Source organism: Scomber scombrus, chromosome 14, assembly GCF_963691925.1.
Source record: "Scomber scombrus chromosome 14, fScoSco1.1, whole genome shotgun sequence".
NCBI lineage: Eukaryota > Metazoa > Chordata > Actinopteri > Scombriformes > Scombridae > Scomber > Scomber scombrus.
Genome location: NC_084983.1, coordinates 10,603,083 through 10,624,432, shown reverse-complemented (window position 1 = coordinate 10,624,432; position 21,350 = coordinate 10,603,083). Strand labels below are relative to the sequence as shown.

The 21,350-nt window shown below is 38.6% G+C and overlaps 3 protein-coding genes across 3 annotated transcripts; 2 read left to right on the top strand and 1 right to left on the bottom strand.

The window, feature by feature from the left end:
• Window positions 1-185: 185 nt before the first annotated feature.
• Window positions 186-18,761, bottom strand: rb1 (retinoblastoma 1). The gene is made up of 27 exons (XM_062432911.1): window positions 18,566-18,761; window positions 18,100-18,220; window positions 17,304-17,407; window positions 16,683-16,817; window positions 16,563-16,595; window positions 16,361-16,410; window positions 15,994-16,104; window positions 15,492-15,637; window positions 15,325-15,402; window positions 14,185-14,294; window positions 14,002-14,079; window positions 13,489-13,576; window positions 13,271-13,387; window positions 13,115-13,171; window positions 12,939-12,970; window positions 12,688-12,764; window positions 12,370-12,575; window positions 3,884-3,999; window positions 3,382-3,539; window positions 2,837-2,982; window positions 2,630-2,734; window positions 2,387-2,500; window positions 2,134-2,282; window positions 1,970-2,000; window positions 1,706-1,848; window positions 1,453-1,499; window positions 186-1,309 (listed from the first exon to the last, which is right to left on the bottom strand). Exons 1-27 carry the CDS (start codon window positions 18,673-18,675, stop codon window positions 1,245-1,247), a joined length of 2,727 nt encoding a protein of 908 aa, XP_062288895.1. The 5' UTR covers window positions 18,676-18,761; the 3' UTR covers window positions 186-1,244.
• On the top strand, window positions 5,555-7,003 carry LOC133994290 (lysophosphatidic acid receptor 6-like). Its single transcript, XM_062433539.1, has one exon. It carries the CDS (start codon window positions 5,933-5,935, stop codon window positions 7,001-7,003), a length of 1,071 nt encoding a protein of 356 aa, XP_062289523.1. The 5' UTR covers window positions 5,555-5,932.
• Window positions 10,834-11,826, top strand: LOC133993724 (lysophosphatidic acid receptor 6-like). The gene has a single exon (XM_062432755.1). It carries the CDS (start codon window positions 10,834-10,836, stop codon window positions 11,824-11,826), a length of 993 nt encoding a protein of 330 aa, XP_062288739.1.
• Window positions 18,762-21,350: the final 2,589 nt, after the last annotated feature.

The window sequence follows — 21,350 nt, the reverse complement described above, 5'->3', positions numbered from 1 at the left end:
ATAGTATTTTTACCTCTTACTCTTTGTGATCAAACAAAGAGTAAGAATTCCCACAATGCTCTCTATAAATCTTGTCGAAAACTCAAACCAAACAGCATATTAAATATAAAATTAGAACAAAACAGCAGTGTTTAATTACAAGAAGATACCTACATGTTGTGACCAAAAAAAACAATGACAAAATCAAAGAAGAAAATATTTTCAAAAGCAATATTTACTACATTTTAAAAGAAATACTTCAAGTACAATATAAACACATTTTAATTTAAAAACTCTGGAGTGAAGTCCACATATTCATTTTCTTTATGTGGTGTTATTCATCCCCTTAAATGTTTTTCCCTGTTTCTAGGAATACTCAACTTAACAACTTCAATTCAAAAAAACTAAAATTAAACAGCATCATGTGTTGAAAAATGTCTGATAATATCTTAAAAATCCTTTAGTTGAACCACATTATGAGGTGTTTGCATTTGCTTTGAACACCTAGAAGTAAAAAAAAAAAAAAAGTTACTATAAAACTATATACATTACACCAAAAAAAATATAACTTGCAACCAAATCCTCTGAAACTACATTAATTTTGTGCAAACCATGTAGTGTATGATTTTTCCTTTAAGTGATATATCATTTTATTTTACACTTCTCAGTCAGTGGCACAAACTAAACCTTCCCAAGACGTTAATGCAAATTCCAGAGTAAAATATCACTTAAGAAGTAAAACCACTGCATGGAGAGACGTATTGATTCCCCTCAGATCCTGACATTTACTCCTCGGTGAAGCGAGTGATCATGATTTAACACTTGAACTGTTGCATCATGATTGAAACATTTGAAATGTCTCTGCCAAAAAGAAACAGGCCAACATACAAGCCAGTGATACAACAACAAAACCACTGATGTATCTCAACACTCTTGGTAACTGAGAACATGTATGAGAGTGAAAACAATGATTTGTTATCAACAAATTAACACCACTCTTAAAAACAAACGTACTCAATCAGCAAATTCAAATGAAATTCAATGATGTCAATCATTATTCGGTTAAAACACTCAGTTAAAGCATTAACAAAAAAAAGAGGAGACAGTCCTCTATATTCACATATTACTCCTCAAAGACAAAGTTAAATACAAACTAAAATCCAATACTATATGTAAAGAGAAACTCATGTTTCTCTGTGTATGTGAACGGAAAGTAGTGTTCACATTGTGACAAACAGTGCAGGTCAGTTCAGTAGGTTTTAGAGTTACTCCTTCCTTGATTCTGCGTCCTCCTTCATCTTCTGCTCCTGCATGCGATTCCGGGTGGAGCCTACATGAAAGAAAAAAATCATCACTATATTAGAGGAACTTACATCCACCTGCTGCAAGCAACATGACCGACCGTAAGAAAACCTGTAGTACAATAATAAGGAATATCAGGCAAACTTTATATAAAAAACTGTTTTCACTTACTCATCTCTGCAAGCTTCTGTATCAGTGTAGAGTCTCCACCAGATTTGCTGTAAAAAATAAAAAACAAAACTTAGTTGCTATATGTGTATACACTACTGTAATATACATATTTACTAAATTATATATGTAGAATTTTTGGTTAGAGAAAAATAAATGAGGCTCTCTTTTTTCCCTTTGTTCTATTTTCTTGGTTGTTTTAAAACAGCAAAGCAGAAGGGTTATTGTTCTTTAAATAACAGGGTATTTGACCAACCTGCCATCAGCTTCATCTTGCCCGTCCACATCGAATCGTAACCTCTTCAAAGGCTTTGGAGTGGTGCCGAGATCCAGGGTCCTCTTAAAGGAGCGTTCGCTGCTGTTGACCATCTGGTTGATCTTCTGGAACCGATTGGACGGCTACAGATGAAAACAAAGCAAAACAAAAAAGGTGTGTGAGGAAGAAATCATTGCCATTGCAGTTGTCAGATTGAGATGATCTTTTTTAATCAGCCTCAGAGTAAACAAAAGAGTTACATACCCCAAAAGATTCACCAATGGATACCAGCATTCTGTAAAAGGCAAAAAACAAACATGAGAAAACTCATTCAGAGGCTTAAATGGATTAAATGAATATGCATTTTAATGGTCTTTAAAACAATGAATCAAGTCATCATCAGTCGGCTGAGAATATGGAGAACTCACCTGGAGCGAGGAGTCATGATTCCAGGGGACATGCGTGCACTCTTCAAAGGGGAAATGTACACGTTGTTGCTCCCAGGCACACGTAGTGGCGAATTGGGGAATTTATAAGGGCTGCGTGGTATTTGTGGGATTGGAGAGAGGGTAGGCGGCTAGAGAAAAAAACCAAAACAATAATGAGAAGGTATAGTATACATAATCATTGGTCTGATGTATCAAAATCAAAGTGTGGCCTCTGACTGGGAAGGTGTCTCACTCTGGTAGACGCGTACTGCAGGATGTTGGTTTTTAACTTCTGCATGAACACCTGGTTGTAGAAGACGATGATGGAGTCGAAGTGGCCCTCAGTGATTAACACATGCTTAAAAGTCTGCAACAATGACACAAAGAGACACAAAGTTCAAGAATTATTTTATGCAATAATTCAACATAAAGCCTGATTACATCAGATGGACAAATGGATGACTAATTCATGGATGTTTTTGAATGGTTGCATCACCTCTTGGCTGGCGTTGGGCATGTTCTTGTATGCCGTGACGATAGTCTTGAAACGCAGATCAACACTCTTCACTTTACATATGGCGTACATGGCTGACATCATCAACTAGAAAGACAAGAAGAAGAGGTTGTGAGAAAAAATACAGTAAAAACAGGAGGAGAGAACAAAGCGAGAGAGTGGTAGAAAAGTAAACTCCTGTCTGGTTACCTGGTCGAGGTGACGGTCTCTCATCAGGTCATATTCATGCTGCAGAGTGTGCTGGAACAGGGTCCATATTATGGGCTCCAGTTCAGGATGGGAGGACAGCAGGTAGGAGCAGAGCATCTTCAGCCTTGTGTAGGCCAGGCGGTACACTGCAGAGACAGAGAGCACCACAGACATAATTAGACACAGAGAGCAAAAGCAGACAGCAACGGAAATAAAGAAAAAACCTGAAGAATATGTGTAAAACCAGCAGAACAAATATTAGTTGTTGTTTTTTGTTATTTTCTTCAGGATTTTACAAATGTAATGATTCATGTTAGTATTGTAGTCTTTTCAAGTTTATTAGATGGTCAAATTGGAAATACATCAGTGACAAAAAAGATGATTACTTAATTTTAGCCTCTAAAATTCCATCATATTTGGAGAGTGGTAATTTTTCTGCACATCTTTATTATATAGAATAAGTTCAATTTTGTACAGTGTGTATTGTGGCAACTATAAATGAACCAACAAATAAACTATGTGTGAGAGCTTGGACATAATCTTACATTTTTTATAGAAGAGGCTAAGAGAGTTAGACTTTGTGTGTCGTGGAGTCTGGCCAGCAGTCTGGGCGGCCGGCTGGGTCGGAGGCTGAGAGGCAGCTTGAGAGCTGGGGGACTCGGGGGCCAAGATACGAATGCCCGGACGCACAGGCGACAGATATCTGTAAGGACACAGACACCAGTGTTGACATTGGAAAATTTGCTTTAAATGTGAACCACAAACCAAAGATAATTAGATGGTTTAGAATGTAATAAAAGAAGAGGTTCAAAGGTACAGACAGGATGTCGTGAGTGAGAATGAGTCATTCACTTTACAACTAGGTTTACTTAACTGTATTTTTCCCCATTGCAACATACAAGGTCTGACAATCAATTAGACAACCTCTTGTACTTCTGACTCACATGGTTTCGCAACAGCTAAATAACATTTTAGGGCTCAAAATCCCTTAGCTGCATACATGCTGAAAGACAGAAAGATACATTGGGGGGGGAGGGGGGGACTCACAGGTCAGCTGCGGTGTGGTTGTGCTGCAGTGGTTGGCTGTAACTGGCCGGGGTCTCCACCTGTTCTGCTGCGCCGCCCTCATGCTCCTGTTTCAGCAGCTCAAACAGAGGGGAGCCCTGCGGAGACACAAACACAATGATTTACACTTAACAAGGCAGTTAAAGTGCATCGAAATCATAATAAAACTAATCAATGTTTTTGCTCCTTCACTGTAAATTATGTCAAAAAATAAGATTTGAACAATGCTGACATTAGAGAAAATGTCATCCCAAACCAACTTTTATTACTGTACACCTGAGAGCCCTTCAAAAATCTTTCCAAACCTTTTCAAAAATGAAATACCAAAACAGAAATTTACTTTTGTTACTGTAAATCAAAAGCACAAACTGATTTAAACTTAAGTTAAATTAGAGGAAAGGTCATTTATTTAGATGTATGTGTTTGCAAAAATCACTTGTTCACAAAAAGAGAAAAATTGTAAATAGGCTGATAAATAAGTCATATATTAAATGTAAATATAAATTATTACTGATGTTGATCAATTATGAAAAATATTTTAATACTAGCATTTCCATAAGAATAAATGAGTCAATTGCAACTGGTGTATATTATCTCATTAACTTCATGAAGAGTCGATCTGTTTGGTTTTGCTGTGAGCGACACAGAATCAGCACAAACAAGAATATATATGAAGTCATTTTACCAGAAGCCAACAGTTAAATGATAACAAGGGAGAAACACTGATAACGTTCCTCATTTTCTGTTGACCTAAATACACTCCCTACAGTATCTTATTTGAACAAATAGTCATGGAAAGTGAACCCAAACAATTATTTGACTTAGAAATATATATCCAGCCTACACACAAAGTAATCCTTGGCAACTATGCAACAACATTTAAATCCAGATTAGTAGACATTCAGTTAACGTTGGATGTGAACATCAGCGTGTACACACAAGGACAAAGATAAGATCATATGGGAAAGTTGATGTGATTTCCGACCAAGTGATGCAAGTACAGACTTGCTAATAGCACATTCTTCATGTCATGCTTGCCCCACCCTGCTGACGTCACTGACAAATTTCAAAACTACACCTGGTATTTGGCTGCTTTAACAGCGTTCAGTGACGTATACAGGAATAGGTGCCAATACTACAACAATTGACTGGTAAATTCATTGTTTGCAATTTCAGTGTTCATTGTAGATTCATACTTAATTATCAGTTTAATAAATTACAAGATTATTTGATTGTAAACTGAAAGAGAAACACCTCAGACATATAACAAAAAAAGATAAAGCCATGCAGTATACGGTATTGGCCAAATATATGAATTAGTTTCATGTCTTGAGAGGTTGGTATAAATACAGAAAAGAGAAATCCTCAATTAAGTTCATAATTTCAAAAGAAAATTCAACAATTATGTGCCACACAAACTTCTGATAGAATCCTACTATTCATATTTCAGATAGGTGCAATAACAAAGCAGAGATGGGAGGACTCTGGCCCTGGCAGAGGCTCCTCCCTTTGTTTCAACAGTCCAGTGAGTTCTTTGTGTTGGAGTAGTCTGACATGCAGCTTGCTCCACTGTCTCTCATACACAGTTAGTCAGGAGCAGAGTACAGCCTCTCGAGCAAAAGATCACCATGCACCCTCAGGCCTGCTGTAGGAACAGACAGTAGAACAAGATACAGGAAGAACCACTCGACTGTTCAAAGAGCTGACGAAAGGTGTATGACTCAACGGTAATAAACATTTGAACTGTGGAGGACAACTGAAATCTTCACCTGTCTGAGGATTATAGGACGTGCAGGACAATTGCACAACTTTGGATACCGACGCAGGTATTTTGTGGAGCCATATTTAACTTAAAACCAAACAATATTTTGAGGGAACCGTTTTTTCCCAACCAAATTAAATGTAAATTTTCCCTGCCCGTTGCACATGGTTGGAGAAACAAGATGGGATTTTTATGACTGACAAAGGTGCACGACCGAGAAGAACTATTAATCACTGTAAATATTCAAAAATTACCAGCGTGATTTAAAGATGTCTAACGCCAGCACATTCACTGTCACTCAACCCTGCAACAAGAGTGATGACTTCAAGTACCCTCTGTACAGCACGGTTTTCAGCCTGGTGTTTGTTTTTGGACTTCTCTTCAACTTGCTGGCTGTGTACATTTTTAGCTGCACGCTGAAGCTGCGGAATGAGACCACCACATACATGATGAACCTTGTTGTTTCAGACTCTCTGTTTGTCCTCAGCCTGCCTTTTCGGATTGTTTACTTCATTAAACGTGAATGGATGTTTGGGAGTGAGCTCTGCAAGATCTCTGTGGCCCTGTTCTACACCAACATGTACGGCAGCATCCTCTTCCTCACCTGCATTAGCATTGACCGTTTCTTGGCCATTGTGCACCCGTTTCGGTCCCAGACCATTCGTACTAAGAGGAATGCCAAACTGGCCTGCTGCACAGTGTGGGTGATGGTTCTTTCTGGAAGTATACCCACGGGGTTCCTCTTGGACACCACTTCACCCAGTCCCAACCACACACAGTACTGCTTTGAAAACTACTCTAAAAAACAGTGGAAGGCTGAGCTGTCCAAGGTGGTGGTGTTTATTGAGACTGTGGGCTTTATCATCCCAATGCTGCTAAATGTCTTCTGCTCGGTCATGGTGCTGCGGACGCTGAAGAATCCCAAAACCATCAGCCGTGGAAGCAACCTCAACAAGGCTAAAATCTTGAGGATGATCATCGTGCATCTGCTCATCTTCTGTTTCTGTTTCATCCCCTACAACGTCAATCTCATCTTCTATGCTCTGGTCCGTTCAAATATCCTAAAGGGATGCGACGCAGAACATGTGGTGAGAACCATCTACCCCATCGCTCTGTGCATAGCGGTGACCAACTGCTGCTTTGATCCAGTCATTTACTACTTCACCTCAGAGACCATTCAGAGCTCCATTAAACGCAAGTCCACAGCGTGGAACAAGGGAGTTAAGATTTTGGACCGACTACACACAAATAGTACGCAAGGCAGTCCAACTATAACACCCAAAACCATGAACATGAGGACTATGAGAGCCAAAATCCTTGACAACGAGTCCACAGTCTAATGACAACTTTATTCTGTGACATGATAAATAATTCAGTCAGTATTGCTGGTGAAACTAAGGTGGAAGCAGAGTGGAGATTATAACAACAAACAAACACAATGGTTTCTAAGGAGTCACTTTCATATCTAATGGAAAGCACAGAGACTTTTGACTGGGACTTAAGACACTGATCCCTCTTTAGTGAATAAAAAGGGTGGATCCCGTCAAAGAGGGAAGATTTGAGAATAATAAACTGTGTTGCGGCATGAATACCCTTTGTCGGGGTAAGAAAACACTTTGTCCTATTAAGGAAAGACTCTGTATTTATAATGTGTATTAATGGCAATGACAGGCATGTAAGCCATAGTCATATGCATGGTGCTGCAAATACATACCAGCTTTTGCACATAACATGCCATTGTCATTTCAGTCTTATTTCTCTGAGAAGATTCTCGTTGAGGAAACTTCTGCTTTGGCAAAGCTGAAACAGTATTACAGCTCTTTTTCTAATGTACTGTGCCATTTGTAAGTATTTGAGGCCTTTTCTAAGGCTTTTATAGAGCACTTTATAGAGCACCATGTTCTGTAACAGCTTTACCCCTTATTACTAAAGTGAATAAAAGCATTATTAACTTGAATAAAAAGTTTGTTTTATGGAGTATGTAATGAACTAGTTGTTTGATTGAGTGGGGTGTTGTGAAATGTTTGAAATGTCACTTTGGTGTTGTTCATTTTGCGTACTACCAAATCGTTTGTATACGCCAATTACTCACACAGGTTCCAACAACACATAGCAGTTAACTATAGGTGCCCACTGCTGTGAATGCTCAATGACTCAGTAAATTTCAAATGCAGATTACAGGTGTGGTCAATAACTGACAGCTGTATAGCACCGGCAAACACTGCAATAACACTGCCAATGGCCTTATCTTAAATGGTGACTTATTTGAGTGTAGGAAGGGTGAATAACATGGACAAATCAAGAAGTCAGCATATACCAAACAGTATGTCTGTATATGAAACACACCTAGTGTGTGGAAGCTACATTTCTAGGTGAATTAAACAAGAGGAATTTTACATCAAAGTCCTAATCACACACCACATTTTGCAAGCTATTAAGGTTTAAGAATCACAACAACAAAAAACACTGCAGCATCTCAGCTCTCAGACTGACTACATGTTTGCAAGTTTTTCCAATGGACTAGTTTGAATGCATTTGAAATATTTGTTCCTTCTTGTAAAAGCTGTGTGCTGCAAGACCAAGCGCTACTACATTCCTGTTGAGAGGCTTTGCCCGAGGGTCCGCACTGACAAGGCTAGACTCATCACCTCCACTGCACTGAGGAGAAAGATTGTGAAACTAAAGCATGCGAGCAACAACATGTCTCTTTAGGGTGAAGTGCATTTACAACAAAGCACTGTGGTGATTTCTGCAATCTTAAAACAAATCCAGTGAGTAGTGGATAAGATAAACTATATACAAGCATCCTGGAGACAAACTAAACTATTAGTGGTTTCTAATTTGCCATGTTTGGACTCCTCACAGTGATTCATGTAATACAACCAGGCTTATTGTACATTCAGGAAACAGATGGACGTTATCACCTGAGCTCAAAATAAATCATTTGCCCAGTAACGGTTTTATGGAGCAAAAGTAACCCTGACTCAACTGCTGAGGAGAATAAACCATACCTGATTACTTTTGCTATTATCTCCTTTGTTTACTAGATTTCTATGGAATTCAAATTTGTCTCACAAGAGCCGTGGATATAACATAGTAGTATGTAGCAAAGTCTCAAAATACATCTAACATATTAGCCTAATCTTCTCCAAATTCAGATTATTCAAACAGGCTCAACTCTCAACACAACTTTAATTACATCCCAATTTGACTGGTGGGATTCAGCTGTCAGTGGTGTTAAACATGTGAAACATAGGATAATAAGTGAATGAATGCTTTTAATATGCTATTAACATTTTAACATCATATTACTCTTCATCAGTGTAAAGACTTGTTTTTAAACTCCGAGCTTAATGTCTGTTTTAAGGAGTATGGTCTAGACCTGCTCTATGTGTAAAGTGCCTTGAGATTACTTTTATTATGATTTGGCGCTATATAAATAATGATTGATTGATGTCTGACTGATTAAGACACAGACTTGTTCTTCTCTGAGAGTGCCGGTCCCAGAACTGACACGCACAGTGACTTCATCCTGATCCTCTGATTACAATACCTTCTTTCAGTGATTTATCAGCAGGCAGACAACTATAGTTAATGATTAACTCCAGTCTCTCATGTAGGTTTATAACAAGCAGCCATAAACATGATTTCCGCCATGAAGGTAATCAAACCATCTGTGCTTCATCTAACGGCTGAATTCAGTTTAAATAAGGTTATCTGAATTTATATTGTTCAATAAACATTTTCATGAGCTGAAATAAAAAGATCAGACAATAAGAACAAACTACAACATGTGTGTAGTATAGAACAGAAGAAAAAGGGGGACAGGGAGTGAGAGAGACCCTGGTTTGTGTGAGTGTGAGTGTGGGCGTGAGCCGCACCAATCATAAGCAGGAACACTGTTACAGCATCCTGACAAGTTAACCTGCAGCTGAACATCAGCGGACTGGAAACATAACTTCATCACAGGGTCACTGCATTGATGAGCTCCACATACTGGTGAGTGATGAAGTTACGATTTATCTGTTTCAATATTCTCTCCAGTAGAGCTTTGAAATGTGAGTTTTACACACATATATATATATATATATATATATATATATATATATACACACACACACACATATATATATATACATATATATATATATACATATATATAACAGAGATATGGAATTTAGATTTTTTTTTTTTTAAACAGCAATTAACTGCATCAACTTATCAAGGTTTGATAGAAATTTATAATTTCAAATGAAAAATGTTGAATTATTTTTTGAAGATCAGGAATAATATGTTTGTGTGTGATGTTTGTGCATGACTTTGTCTTTGACAGCAAGCCAATATTATACAGCTTTAAAAAAAAAAATAGGAGATAGGAAGGAGAAAATGTCATTTTAAATGCATCAAAATGTCAATAACATAAAAAACTACAAATGTATCAAATATTTTATTTTATGATATGTGTATTATTATTATTATTGTTGTTATTGAGAATGAAAAATGTTTTTAGTCAGACTATGTGAAGGTTAACATAAAATGATAATGGAGATAATTGAACAGTATTTTTTAAATAATTCAAAGTATCACTGCTATCATTAGGTTAATGGGAGCTCTCTTGAATTTCCTCAGTGGTTTTGATTCAGCTCACACTTGAATTAGTCACAATAAAGCCAATTTAGGTCAAAAGACAGAGAGAAACGTCTCAAATATCATGTGCTAATAAAGAAACTGTAAAGATTACTTAACATTAGACCCTTCTTGATGAAAACAAAACAAAAGATTACTATCGGGTTTAAATAAAACAAAAAACACCTGTGACAATCTCAACGAAAATTAAATGTGTATTTACAGCAGGGTAATATTATCACACTATAATGTGTCTTTTTTTCCAACTCTGTAAAAACTGCTGTTTGTCTGTTTTACAAGATCAGGAAGTTAGGCAGTTAAAACTTTATTGAGAAAATCTGTCTTACTCTCGTCCTGCATAGCAAATATTAAATCAGCTGTGTCAGTAGCAGCAATGTATTTATGTCATCTGTGCAAATTTACATTATTTAAGACAATGCTATTTTGAGTTCATGAAGTCTTTACTTGCCACAGGTTTAACTGCCTTGACTTAATTTCCTCCAGATATGAAAGCGACACAGTGATTTACAAATCCTTTTGAGACATGGAGCTCTGGAATATGACTGATGTGCCAGCCAAGCTGGACTCGCCTCTGTCTAACTGCACTGTGGACACCAGCTACCGCTTCACCTTCTACCAAGTGTCCTACAGTGTCATCTTCCTGCTGGGGTTGGCCACCAACAGCCTGGCTCTGCGCAGACTGTGTCTATCTCGCTGCACCATGAACAGCACAGCCATCTACCTCATCAGTCTGTCAGCTGCCGACATGTTTTTCGTCATCTCTCTTCCCCTGAGGATTTATTATTACCACCAAAAGGCCCGAGCCTTGTCCTCCAAGACAGCAGACTCGTCAATTTGGACTCCCGAGGCAGCATACTGCCAGCTAACTTTCACCCTAAAATACATCAGCCTGTATGGAGGCATCTTCTTCCTGGTGTGTATCGCTGTGGACCGTTACTTTGCTGTAGTTCACCCGCTCGCATCAACGCTCCGCAGGCTCCGTGTTGCACAGCTGGTCAGTGGTGGGATCTGGTGCCTGGTGCTAGGGCTCAGTGTGAGTCTGCCTCTGCTGCGCTCTGCAGCTGCCCGACAACACCAGCCCTGTCTGCTGGACCCATCCTCTCAACGCCACCGCACTATCATTCTGGTGGCCCTGGGCTTAGTGCTGGGGTCATTTCTGCTGCCCACTCTGCTGCTTCTCTACAGCTACTGCCGAGTGCTGAGCGTGCTTCGCCAGCCAAGACACCGCTCCCGCAGCCAGCGCCGCAGCCGCCAGCACACTCTCACAGTAATTTACTGGGTGCTAGGCATCTTTCTGCTCTGCTTTGTGCCCTATCACATCAACCTGCTGGGATACACTCTGACACACGTGGGGCTGCTGCCCAGCTGTGGCCTCGCCAAGGTGACCAAGACTGTGCACCCTGTGGTGATGTCACTGGCCAGCTCCAACTGCTGCCTCAACCCGCTAATCTACTACTTCTCCAGGAGCCTGGTACACAAAGAGGCTCCCGGTGGTGGAGGCAGTGGCAGCCAGTGACACAGATCATGTTACACCACTGTAGACCGTTTAAAAAGGACAATCTTTGATCACTTTACTGGGATGATTTGTACAAGGTGACAGGTCTTTATCTATTCACATACAAATACTGCAGCAAATCTCTATGTTTTGAATATATAATCTGTATTTTTGCATGAATTGCAAAAGGTTGAACCAGTTTTGTGTTTATTCATTTTTAAATCACACTGCTGAGTGCAGCATCTCTGGAGCACTGTGTGGTTCACTGCTGTGCTAAGAAGCAGTCAATGATGATGATATATAAAATAAATGTTGGATTTATGTAGAACTTGCTTCATTTTACAATAGTGCTGCTCAAACATCAAGAAGGAGTTTATGTTCATCTTAAATGGAATTTGTGTTACTCTTAGATTGTAGTAATATTTCATTACCAAAGATTGTATCTTCTCATGAGCCAATAAAAGCTACATATATTTACAGTATCTATGTGACTTTATGAATCTTATTAAAATGCTGTGGTCTTATTACCAGCATACTGTTGTAGTGATTAGAGATAAAACTGACCGTCCTCCATGCAATCCTCTCCATGATGAGGTTCTCGCATGTCTCCAGATGTTTGACGATGTCTTTGTTCATAGTGTGGTCGGCCTTGATGAAGCTCTCGATGACTTTGTAGAAGTCAAAGGCGGGGAGGCTGAACACATCCAGTATCCAGGGGAAACACAGGTCCGTCTCAGCCGAGTCAACACCTCCGCTCTTGTATCTGCTCTCTAATCGTGACACGCAAACAACATTATCACAATGTGTCGCACAACAAAGATATTTAGTTATTACTGCGCGATAACGTCCATTATTAACTTGTAAGCAAAATACGGGACACACCTCCATACGTTGCCATGACGACCTCCAAAGCGCAGGCCAAAAGTGATGTGTGGAATGTGGAGTCGTTGAGGAGTTTACTGGAATGGAAATCATGTGACTCAGCTCGAGACAAATAACGCTTCACTACATATTAAAACAACAGAGAGCATGCATGCACTTCCAATGTTCAGCTGAAGTGTAAGCGAGTACACAGCAGCGTTGACTAGCTTCATTATTACCCACCAGTAACATGAAAATTGAGAAAAACATACCTGAAATTTTGCACAGACAGTCGCTTCTCTTCCTACAAAATGAAAACAGTATGATCAATTACAGGAAAGACAATATTAATAACAATTCTTCATTTTATGTGAAATGTGAGCTCTTGTGCTCTACAGTCAACAGAAAATAAAAATGTTGAATAAACAAATTAGACAAGTCACTGTACCATTTTGAGCATTTCCTCCATGACTTGGTAATACAGCCTGACACCGAGGTTAAATCTCTGACAGGCATAAGAAATATATAAGTTAGACACACAATCATTCGAGCACAGCATGTATTGCCATTTTTGCTCACTTTCTTTTTGAGTGTTAGTTCTTACCTGCATGCCGAGACCTGTGCTCCGCGGGCCGACTGCCTGACCAAACCTCTGGCTGTAAACCTGTCCGAGAGTCTCCAAACGCTTCAGCACATCCTGCGTTGGGTCCACTGTGCAATTCTGACCACGGGAGAGAAGGAAACCAGAAATCCGTGAAATTAAGATCTAGAGATGACGTTTCATGAGACATTTTAATTAGCCGTGACAGACTAAAGACCCACTTTGAAATATGTAGCCAGGTTAGTAGATGGTTGGTCCCCACTCGAGATGAGATCACCCCTCAACTGCTGGATGGAGGTCATGGCAGCTCTGATGAGATATAACAAAAATCAGACAGTGCTGGAGGACAGACTAGAACATAAATACACAACAATTCACACAATTAAATATATCCACGGAGCAACAAATTCTAAGAGCAATGTCAAAAATGTGGTTTTCCATTTGTGGACATATATAATTGTAAAGCATGGTTTTAACCCTACATACTGTCTATTGCTCTGTCTGTCTCTAGCTACCATGAACGTTCAACTTCAGCAACTCCCACATGCACCAGTTGACAGCTGAGCAGCCGACAGTGTGTACAGACTCTTAGGTGAGAAGGTTTGAACTGTACAAATATTTTTTTTAAAAGATGCTGCAGTGCAGAAAGCAGACATGAATATTCAATCCTTTTCCTCTGGATGAAGAATTATAAAAAACAATTAATAACAAGTGAGTGACAGATTTTTGCTCACCTGATTGGAGTCTGGGGAGGGATGAGAACAGCATCTTCTTCAGCCAGGTTCTTTTTTGGCGTTCTCTCCACCTGCGCTCTGAATGCAGGAGAAAAAAAATGATTAAAAACTTTTTATTTCAAATATTTTAACACATCAACCAGACCAACATGAAAATACTGGTGAAGAAAAAGAAGAAGTTACATTTCAATTTTAGGTGCAAGAACAGTCTCATCTCCGTCAAAAAACAGCCGTCCATCAAAGTCTCTAGTCTTGAGGTAGTGCTCTTCATATTGTTGGTTGAGGTCATTCACCTGGAGTCAAAATGAAAGCACAGGGTTAATCATAGTAAGGTGTCTCCCCACATACACAATTAAACACAAGCACCATGCTCCAAATCAGTCGTACACACAGCACTGACCAACTTCTATTTGTGGACATGTTGCTACGCTGTTTGTATGTGCAAAATACATTGAAATGTGTTTTGATCAACTGTTATTGCTATCAATGGCTAGCCTGGCTAGAACTGTTTTTCTGACTTTAAACTGGAACGACTCAAACTTGCATGTGTGATGTCATTCCCTGCTCCGACTTCCGAGGAAAATGGAACATAGTTTTGGTGAGCTTGTGCAGGTTGCAACTCTCACACCATGATAGGAACTGTGCCAGAGTTTGTGTGTATCTGATAAGATTTGAATCTCAATAAAATAAACATCAATAAGGCACAGTTCTGACTCAAATAGATTTCTTAGGAAAATCTGTCGTTAACTATCTGGACCACAATCTCACTCAAACTGTCTGCAAACAATTATAGCAGCAAAATAATTTGAATGGGAAATGATTTACTTTTATACTAACACGGAGAGATGCTAACACCTGTATTCTATTATAAATTTACCTTGTCTGTCCTCTCAGAAGTCAAACCAATAAGTTGAGACTCACATTTATTTACATAAGACACTTAAATAACACGCACCACCTGTCCGTTACTGGGGTAGTTTAACAGTAAACTAAATATGTTCAGTATCCTTCAGAGGAGTGTGTCGCTGTCAGCAAACAGTAGCATCATGTCTTAGAGCTGTATTTATACCTGCCTCTGTAATATATGACGCTCACACACTACAACGGATCCCACACTTAAGCACACATTTACCTGACACCATGTATGTGAAAACAAACATGTGAGAGCAGCAAAGAGAACTAGCAGCTAACAGCTTTCAGGCACTCGAATGATCAACAATGATATCAGCAAGCAGGGAGATAACTAATGGAAAAAGTAAGTGTGGCGCAGACGGAGGGAAACCAAACAGTCAGGCACATGTTGTGACAAAGTCCACTGCCTACCTGAGGAAAGTCTGGCCATCTTGAAAGATCCAATGAGTCCAGGAAAGCAGAGAAGCTGGTCTGATATACATTCTTCACCTGTTAACACAATTGTCATAGAAAATTAGGCTAAAAACCGACAACAGGAACAGAAATGTGTTTATATGATGTGTTTAAAGGGCTCTGACCTCTTCAGCGTTGCATTCGTTCTCTTTGCACAAGGTTTCAAGAAGCTGCACGTCCATCTCCGGCTCAGGAGGTCGAGATTTGGCTTTGCTCTGGTTGCGACGAGTTGTTCTTGTCGGAGGACTGTGAACTTTGCTGATGGCTGATTCTGAGAGAAAGATGTTACAATAAATCATATACAATAATACATCTTTTATAACACAAGAATATCCAAAGTTGAGATTCAGACACATTTTCCATGTCTGGGCAACATGACTCACAGGCATATTACTGTATTATGCATATACTTTTTAAACAAATATATACTTTTGGTCACATTGGGTGCACATCAACATAAAATGTGCAATCATGTTAACATTTGGACTCGATTCATATGTTTCTAGTCTTTGGTAATTAAAGTCTTCAACTTGACATTTCAGACTTTCAGACCTGGGTGTACACTGACACATTATAAAAGTTTATTAAATAAAGTTGTGCGCATTAGTATATGAGACTGAAGCTTACGGTATAGAGGCAGCAGACGGTCTGGAGGGCAGCGCTTGATGAATAACTCCAGTGTACAAAGCAGCAACTGGAATGATATGACCAGGTCATCCTCCATCTGCAAGGCCCTTCCTGCAGACAGCAGAGATGCAGCACATGAGAAGCATCATCATAATACTATTGCTGCCGAATAGAAACTACAGAACTGTATCCATGAGGAGAGAAAACTTTCCAATCAATTTGAGCTTGGAGGAGGAAGGAAGGAGGGGAAGAAGAAGAAGGAGCAACATGGAAACTTTTCCGTTTGGTGTGTTAACAGCTTGATCCTATTGTTTTTTTGTTGATGCCAGTCAGTGTGTTTGTTGAAGTGTTAAGATGTTTAACCTACCTTTGGCCAAAAGAAACGTTGTCCAGCAGCTCCGCATGGTCTCCCTCTCCCTTAAAAATGAGACACTGAAACTATTAACCATGCACCAGCAACACATCTATTATAACAATCCTGCAATTATCAAACACAACCCCACAAAAATACTAAAAAAGGAGTGTGACAAACAGATTTCAATCATGTTTTAGATAAATCTTCTACTTACTTGCCATCAGAAATTAAGATTTTCTTGCATGTTCTGAAACGAAACAAATATTTTGATCAATTATAATTTTGCAACAAACACGTATGAATCAATCAAGCACCTCAACTGTATGTTACTCACTTCTCAAACCTCTGGTAGAGAGCCAGCATCACATCATATTTCTTCTCCAGTCGTGACAGTGCTGAATTCACCTTGGTGCTTATCGTATCCAAGTTCACATCCAACTTCCTCACCAGAGCCATGAACTGCTTTACACTGCAAAAGAAAGGATGAATTTGTGTGAGGGGTAAAATAAACAGCAATTACATGAAGGATAAAATTGTAAACCACACCAAGGGTGCAGATTTCATTTTAAAAATAATGGTGATGAAATTTGTCAAAACTGGTTAAACAATTATCCAAAATACCAATGTCTGAAGTGCTTGTCTTATCAGGAAAAGACTTCACATCCATTTACAGTCTCTTGTTTCTACTCCACAGAAGGGAAAAAATACATTTAACCGATTTTTACTTTGGGCAGTAAAAACCTGACATCAGTTTTATGTTGCAGAAAGCTTCCTGAACAAGGTGCTCTTGTGATGAGGATGTTTCAAACTACAGAAATCCTCAGCATTTACCTCTTACTTTGTGTGCAGTTAGGAGTTGGAGAGCAGCCATTTGTTATCCTTTTACAGAACTCCTATTCAAATGACTGAATTGCATGCACTGATATGGTATAGACTATAGAGAGTAAGTACTTACTTCAGACTGACTGCTTTCAGAGCCTGAGTTAAGGTGAAACATGCGGCATCCGTGTCCGTCACAGTCACAAACAGACAAGCACCCCACAGTCTTTTCTGAGTGTCCTGAAATTAAATGGAAAAAGAAAAGATTTAAAATGATGGTATAATAACATATCATATGCTTTCATGATGGACATCAATGAACATGGAGACCTGGTGGGGTAAGTTTATATTATTAATTAAAGCCAGAATCCAATAGATCTGTTACAACAAAGCAACACCTGCCCTTTACATTAAGTACTTACTTTTATCAAAAACACTTCTTTCTTTTTCTTAAAGTCATCATATCTCAATTTTAGGAGTTTGTTAATATATTCTAATTGTCATAAAATACATGAGACAGTCTGATATGAGGCATCTGTCTGTTCCTTGCAGTCTATTTTGTGTACATCCTCATCAGCTATCCTTTAACCAGGAGAGACAGGTGTCTATTTGCAACAACTACAATTGAGTAGACTTTGTCATTTATTATTACATGTAGCATACTGACTGATACTGTACTCAGCTGCTCGTATAAAAGGCTAAAAATGATGCACAAAATGCAGTCTACAAAATGCAGTCTGCATTTTGTTTGGCATTTATGCCACAATTAACAAGATAAAATACTTAAAGGGCCATGTCCACTTTAATGGTTACTTTAGTGTTGCTTTTATTGTGTGATTTTCATTCATGTTATTGCTTCAATATGTCAGCCAACAGGATCACAACATTACATATTTACTGTCACATGAATAGAAAACTAGATAAATACACACAGTGATTTCATCCAGGGACTCCTGCACAGTTTTCCACAGCGTCCAGGCTCGGTCACACACCAGGTCTGTCACATGAAGGCTCTTGCACAGAGTGACAAACTCTGCATCTTTGTCTCTGTGTCTAGAGGATGGACAGAGGACAAAAATAAACATCACAAACACACAGTAAGCATAGGTGACAATAACCTCCATGTGTGTTAGCCACAGTCTGTGCCAGACAGGAGCTGTAATAATGTGTTATTACAGATGTTAACTCGTGTTATTGTGTTACTGAATAGTCACCCACTGTGGCCAGCTGTGTGGGTTTGAGAGACTGGCTGGTATTAGCTGTAAATACAGGCCTGGCTTCGTTTGAAGCAGCTAAGTTAGTCAGCCTGACGTATAGTCACATATGTTAGCTAGCAGGAGTTAAACACCTGCATTACCATACATTCAGGCTCGAATAAGTCAACATAACTTGTCTTACTTTTTCACAGATAACTCTGGACTCTCTTTCTTCTCTGTTGAGGAACTTTCAGCACCGGGTTTCAGCTCCTTGCTCTGTGTCGTCCCGGTGTTGCGCTTCTTAGGTGGCATCTTGGTATCCGGTTAGCTGACGGTTAAATAGTATGATTTTTTTTAAAACTATTTTTTGTTGTTGAAGACAACAAATAATGTTGACTAAGTTTAAAGCCCACTACACGAGTTCCGTGGCAACAATACAACGAAACCTCACTGACTTCCTGGAACTGTGTTGAAGCAGGGTGTTCGTTTTGTGTCACGTAAGGGCCCGCCGGTGTCTCCACCACTGTCGCCGCCCACAGGCTCGTAAATGTGAACCTCTTCGCTGAGCTGTTTTTGTGGTCGTATGCCTTCGTTCAAACTCGATGCTTTCCAAGCTAACATTAAATAACAACGATAAGGCGTTTTCTGTTGACTGTCGTTGGTCTACGAGGATAACTAAACCGCAGTGTGCGTTCACCGAGATCACGTGACAATACCGCAAACGAGCGAACCCAAACTGAGCAGAAGAAAACGCGGGAAAGTGTTTACGCAACATCCGCTCATCTGCATATATCGCGCCATCCAGACAAATCACAAAGGGTCTGTCGAGCAGGACCGTCACTGTAGAAAGTACTCGACCGCTCATTATATCCGATGTAATGTAATTGTATGATTATGACGAGTTCATTGGAATTACACCGCCCCTATTTCACTTCATTTAGATAATGTTTGTGTGTTTTGACTACTGGTCATTATTCACTGATGTCTCACATAGGGAATGTTTTTTCCACTTATGGAAGTTGTTTTTTTGGTTTGGTTTTATAAAAACTCCAAACCAACCAGTTCGCTCTGTCTTTTGATTGATAATTGTTTATAGTCTTTTTATTCTGTTTTATTGTATTTATTTTGATGTTTTAAACATGTGTTCTACTTCAGTTTACGTTATATATTTTATCTTATCGATTTTATTCGTCTGTTTCTCTTGTCTTTTCTCTTGTTTTAACCTAGTTTCAGTCTAGCCTTTATTAAACTTTGTCTCTTTTTCATTTTACTTTTATTTTGTATTTTAATCTATTTTAAACTTGTTTTTTACTCAAATTTTTAATAAACCTTTTTTATTACTTTATTTATTTATAAGGTTATAACATTTTTATCCTCCTTATTTTCTCTTGCATGCATTGGTCTCTATTTTTTTTATTTGTTCTTTGTTTTTGTTCTCATCGTTTTTATGAATTTTCTTTATGTTGTCACTTGTTCCGTCTCATTATCAGTTTGTCAATCAACTTTAGCACTTTGAACTGCACTAGCCTGTATGAAATGTGCTATATAAATGGTTTGATTGATTGATTGATTGATTCTAAAAGTAATATTCATTTTTAGCATTGACATATGCAGTATGCTGCAATTAATTATCCTCTGTCGATGTAAAAACTTCTCTTGTGTTTTACAGGTTAGGCGCTAATTTGAAGGGCCGGGGGGGTTGGATTTCTCTCGCGAGAAAACCGTAACCTTACCCTAACCCCGCGAGAGTCCGTCCCTCCTGTTTTATCGTTTACCATATGACAGGCAGTAGATATAAAATGTTATCTTTGTGCAACTATTGCCCTCTTGCGGTAAATCCACATATTGTAACTTAATCCACACTATAATTTGTCATGGCCAGACAGTTGATGCATTTGATTCCTAAAATAATGTTTAAAATAATGTCTGTCTTGTTTTTAGACTGGATGTGTGTATCCCAGCAGGCCACCACTATTCAAACCACTATTAGTTTAATATATTTTTTCAACTAATATATTCTTCAGTGAATTCTGGCCATCTCAGTTTAGTGATCATTAGACATCTTTTAAAGGAAATCATTCACAACAAAAAGGAATGGATGATCATATAAAGATATGAAGACAACAATTTAATTTAAGAGAACGGCAACAAAAGGTGGACAAAGGCAGAGTTAAGAGTCAACAGTGAGTGACACATTTATATGACGTAAAATCCTAAAACAAAGGATAGTAAAATGTTCAGAATCACAGGTTTAAAAGGTATTTATTCTGCTTGAAATTGCCTTTAAAAAGACACAAACCAGTGATCCTAAATCCTAAACATTTCATTTTACTGAAAGGGTTTTATCTAATAATTTACAACTGTGACAAAAATTGCAACAATGCCCTGTGAAAAACAGCCAGAGAAAATATGGTGAATTTTCATCTGTTACCCCAAATTAAATCTTAAGGCTAAGAGGACAATATTAAAGCCTCAGTTCACTAAGAGAGAAGTGTAACTACAGTAGTGGATCACTATATATATCAATCTGGGACAGTTTATTTCAGTCAGTCGCTTCATGTAATGAACAAAACAGAGGTGTGACCGGTGTGTTGAAATAAGCTGTGCAAACTGTGTGAGGTCTTTTTGTAATTCTTCATATTAATCTTTCCAAAGTTGAACATCTTTATACTTCTAGCTAAAAATGCATTGATCAGATTGTCCAATAACATGTAAAAATTGCTTAAGGCAGTAAAGCAAATTTGCCAATAAATAACAGATTTTATGTCTTCCCCAAGTAAGCACTCAAATCAGAGTAAGATTTATGTGCTTGGACAGTTGTGAGAAAAGTTAGACTGATAATATGACAATAATGATGTTGATGATGTGGGTGAACTGGTTTGGAAAAGTAAGGAAAATACAGTGCATATATCAAACCAGGGGGAGAATGGCTTGAAGGGGAATAATACATTTAACTAATTACATTCAATGAGAGGGGAAATCCACAC

Bases quoted from the DNA above. Each gene is read 5' to 3' on its own strand.
- LOC133994290 (XM_062433539.1), top strand. From the start codon at position 5,933: ATGTCTAACGCCAGCACATTCACTGTCACTCAACCCTGCAACAAGAGT.
- LOC133993724 (XM_062432755.1), top strand. From the start codon at position 10,834: ATGGAGCTCTGGAATATGACTGATGTGCCAGCCAAGCTGGACTCGCCT.
- rb1 (XM_062432911.1), bottom strand. From the start codon at position 18,675: ATGCCACCTAAGAAGCGCAACACCGGGACGACACAGAGCAAGGAGCTG. The intron at 15,638-15,993 runs GTAAGCTTCAGT...TCTTTCTCTCAG, and splicing joins CCGTCTGCTGCCTCTATACC to AATCAGCCATCAGCAAAGTT. The intron at 2,283-2,386 runs GTGAGACACCTT...TTTTTTCTCTAG, and splicing joins TGCAGTACGCGTCTACCAGA to CCGCCTACCCTCTCTCCAAT.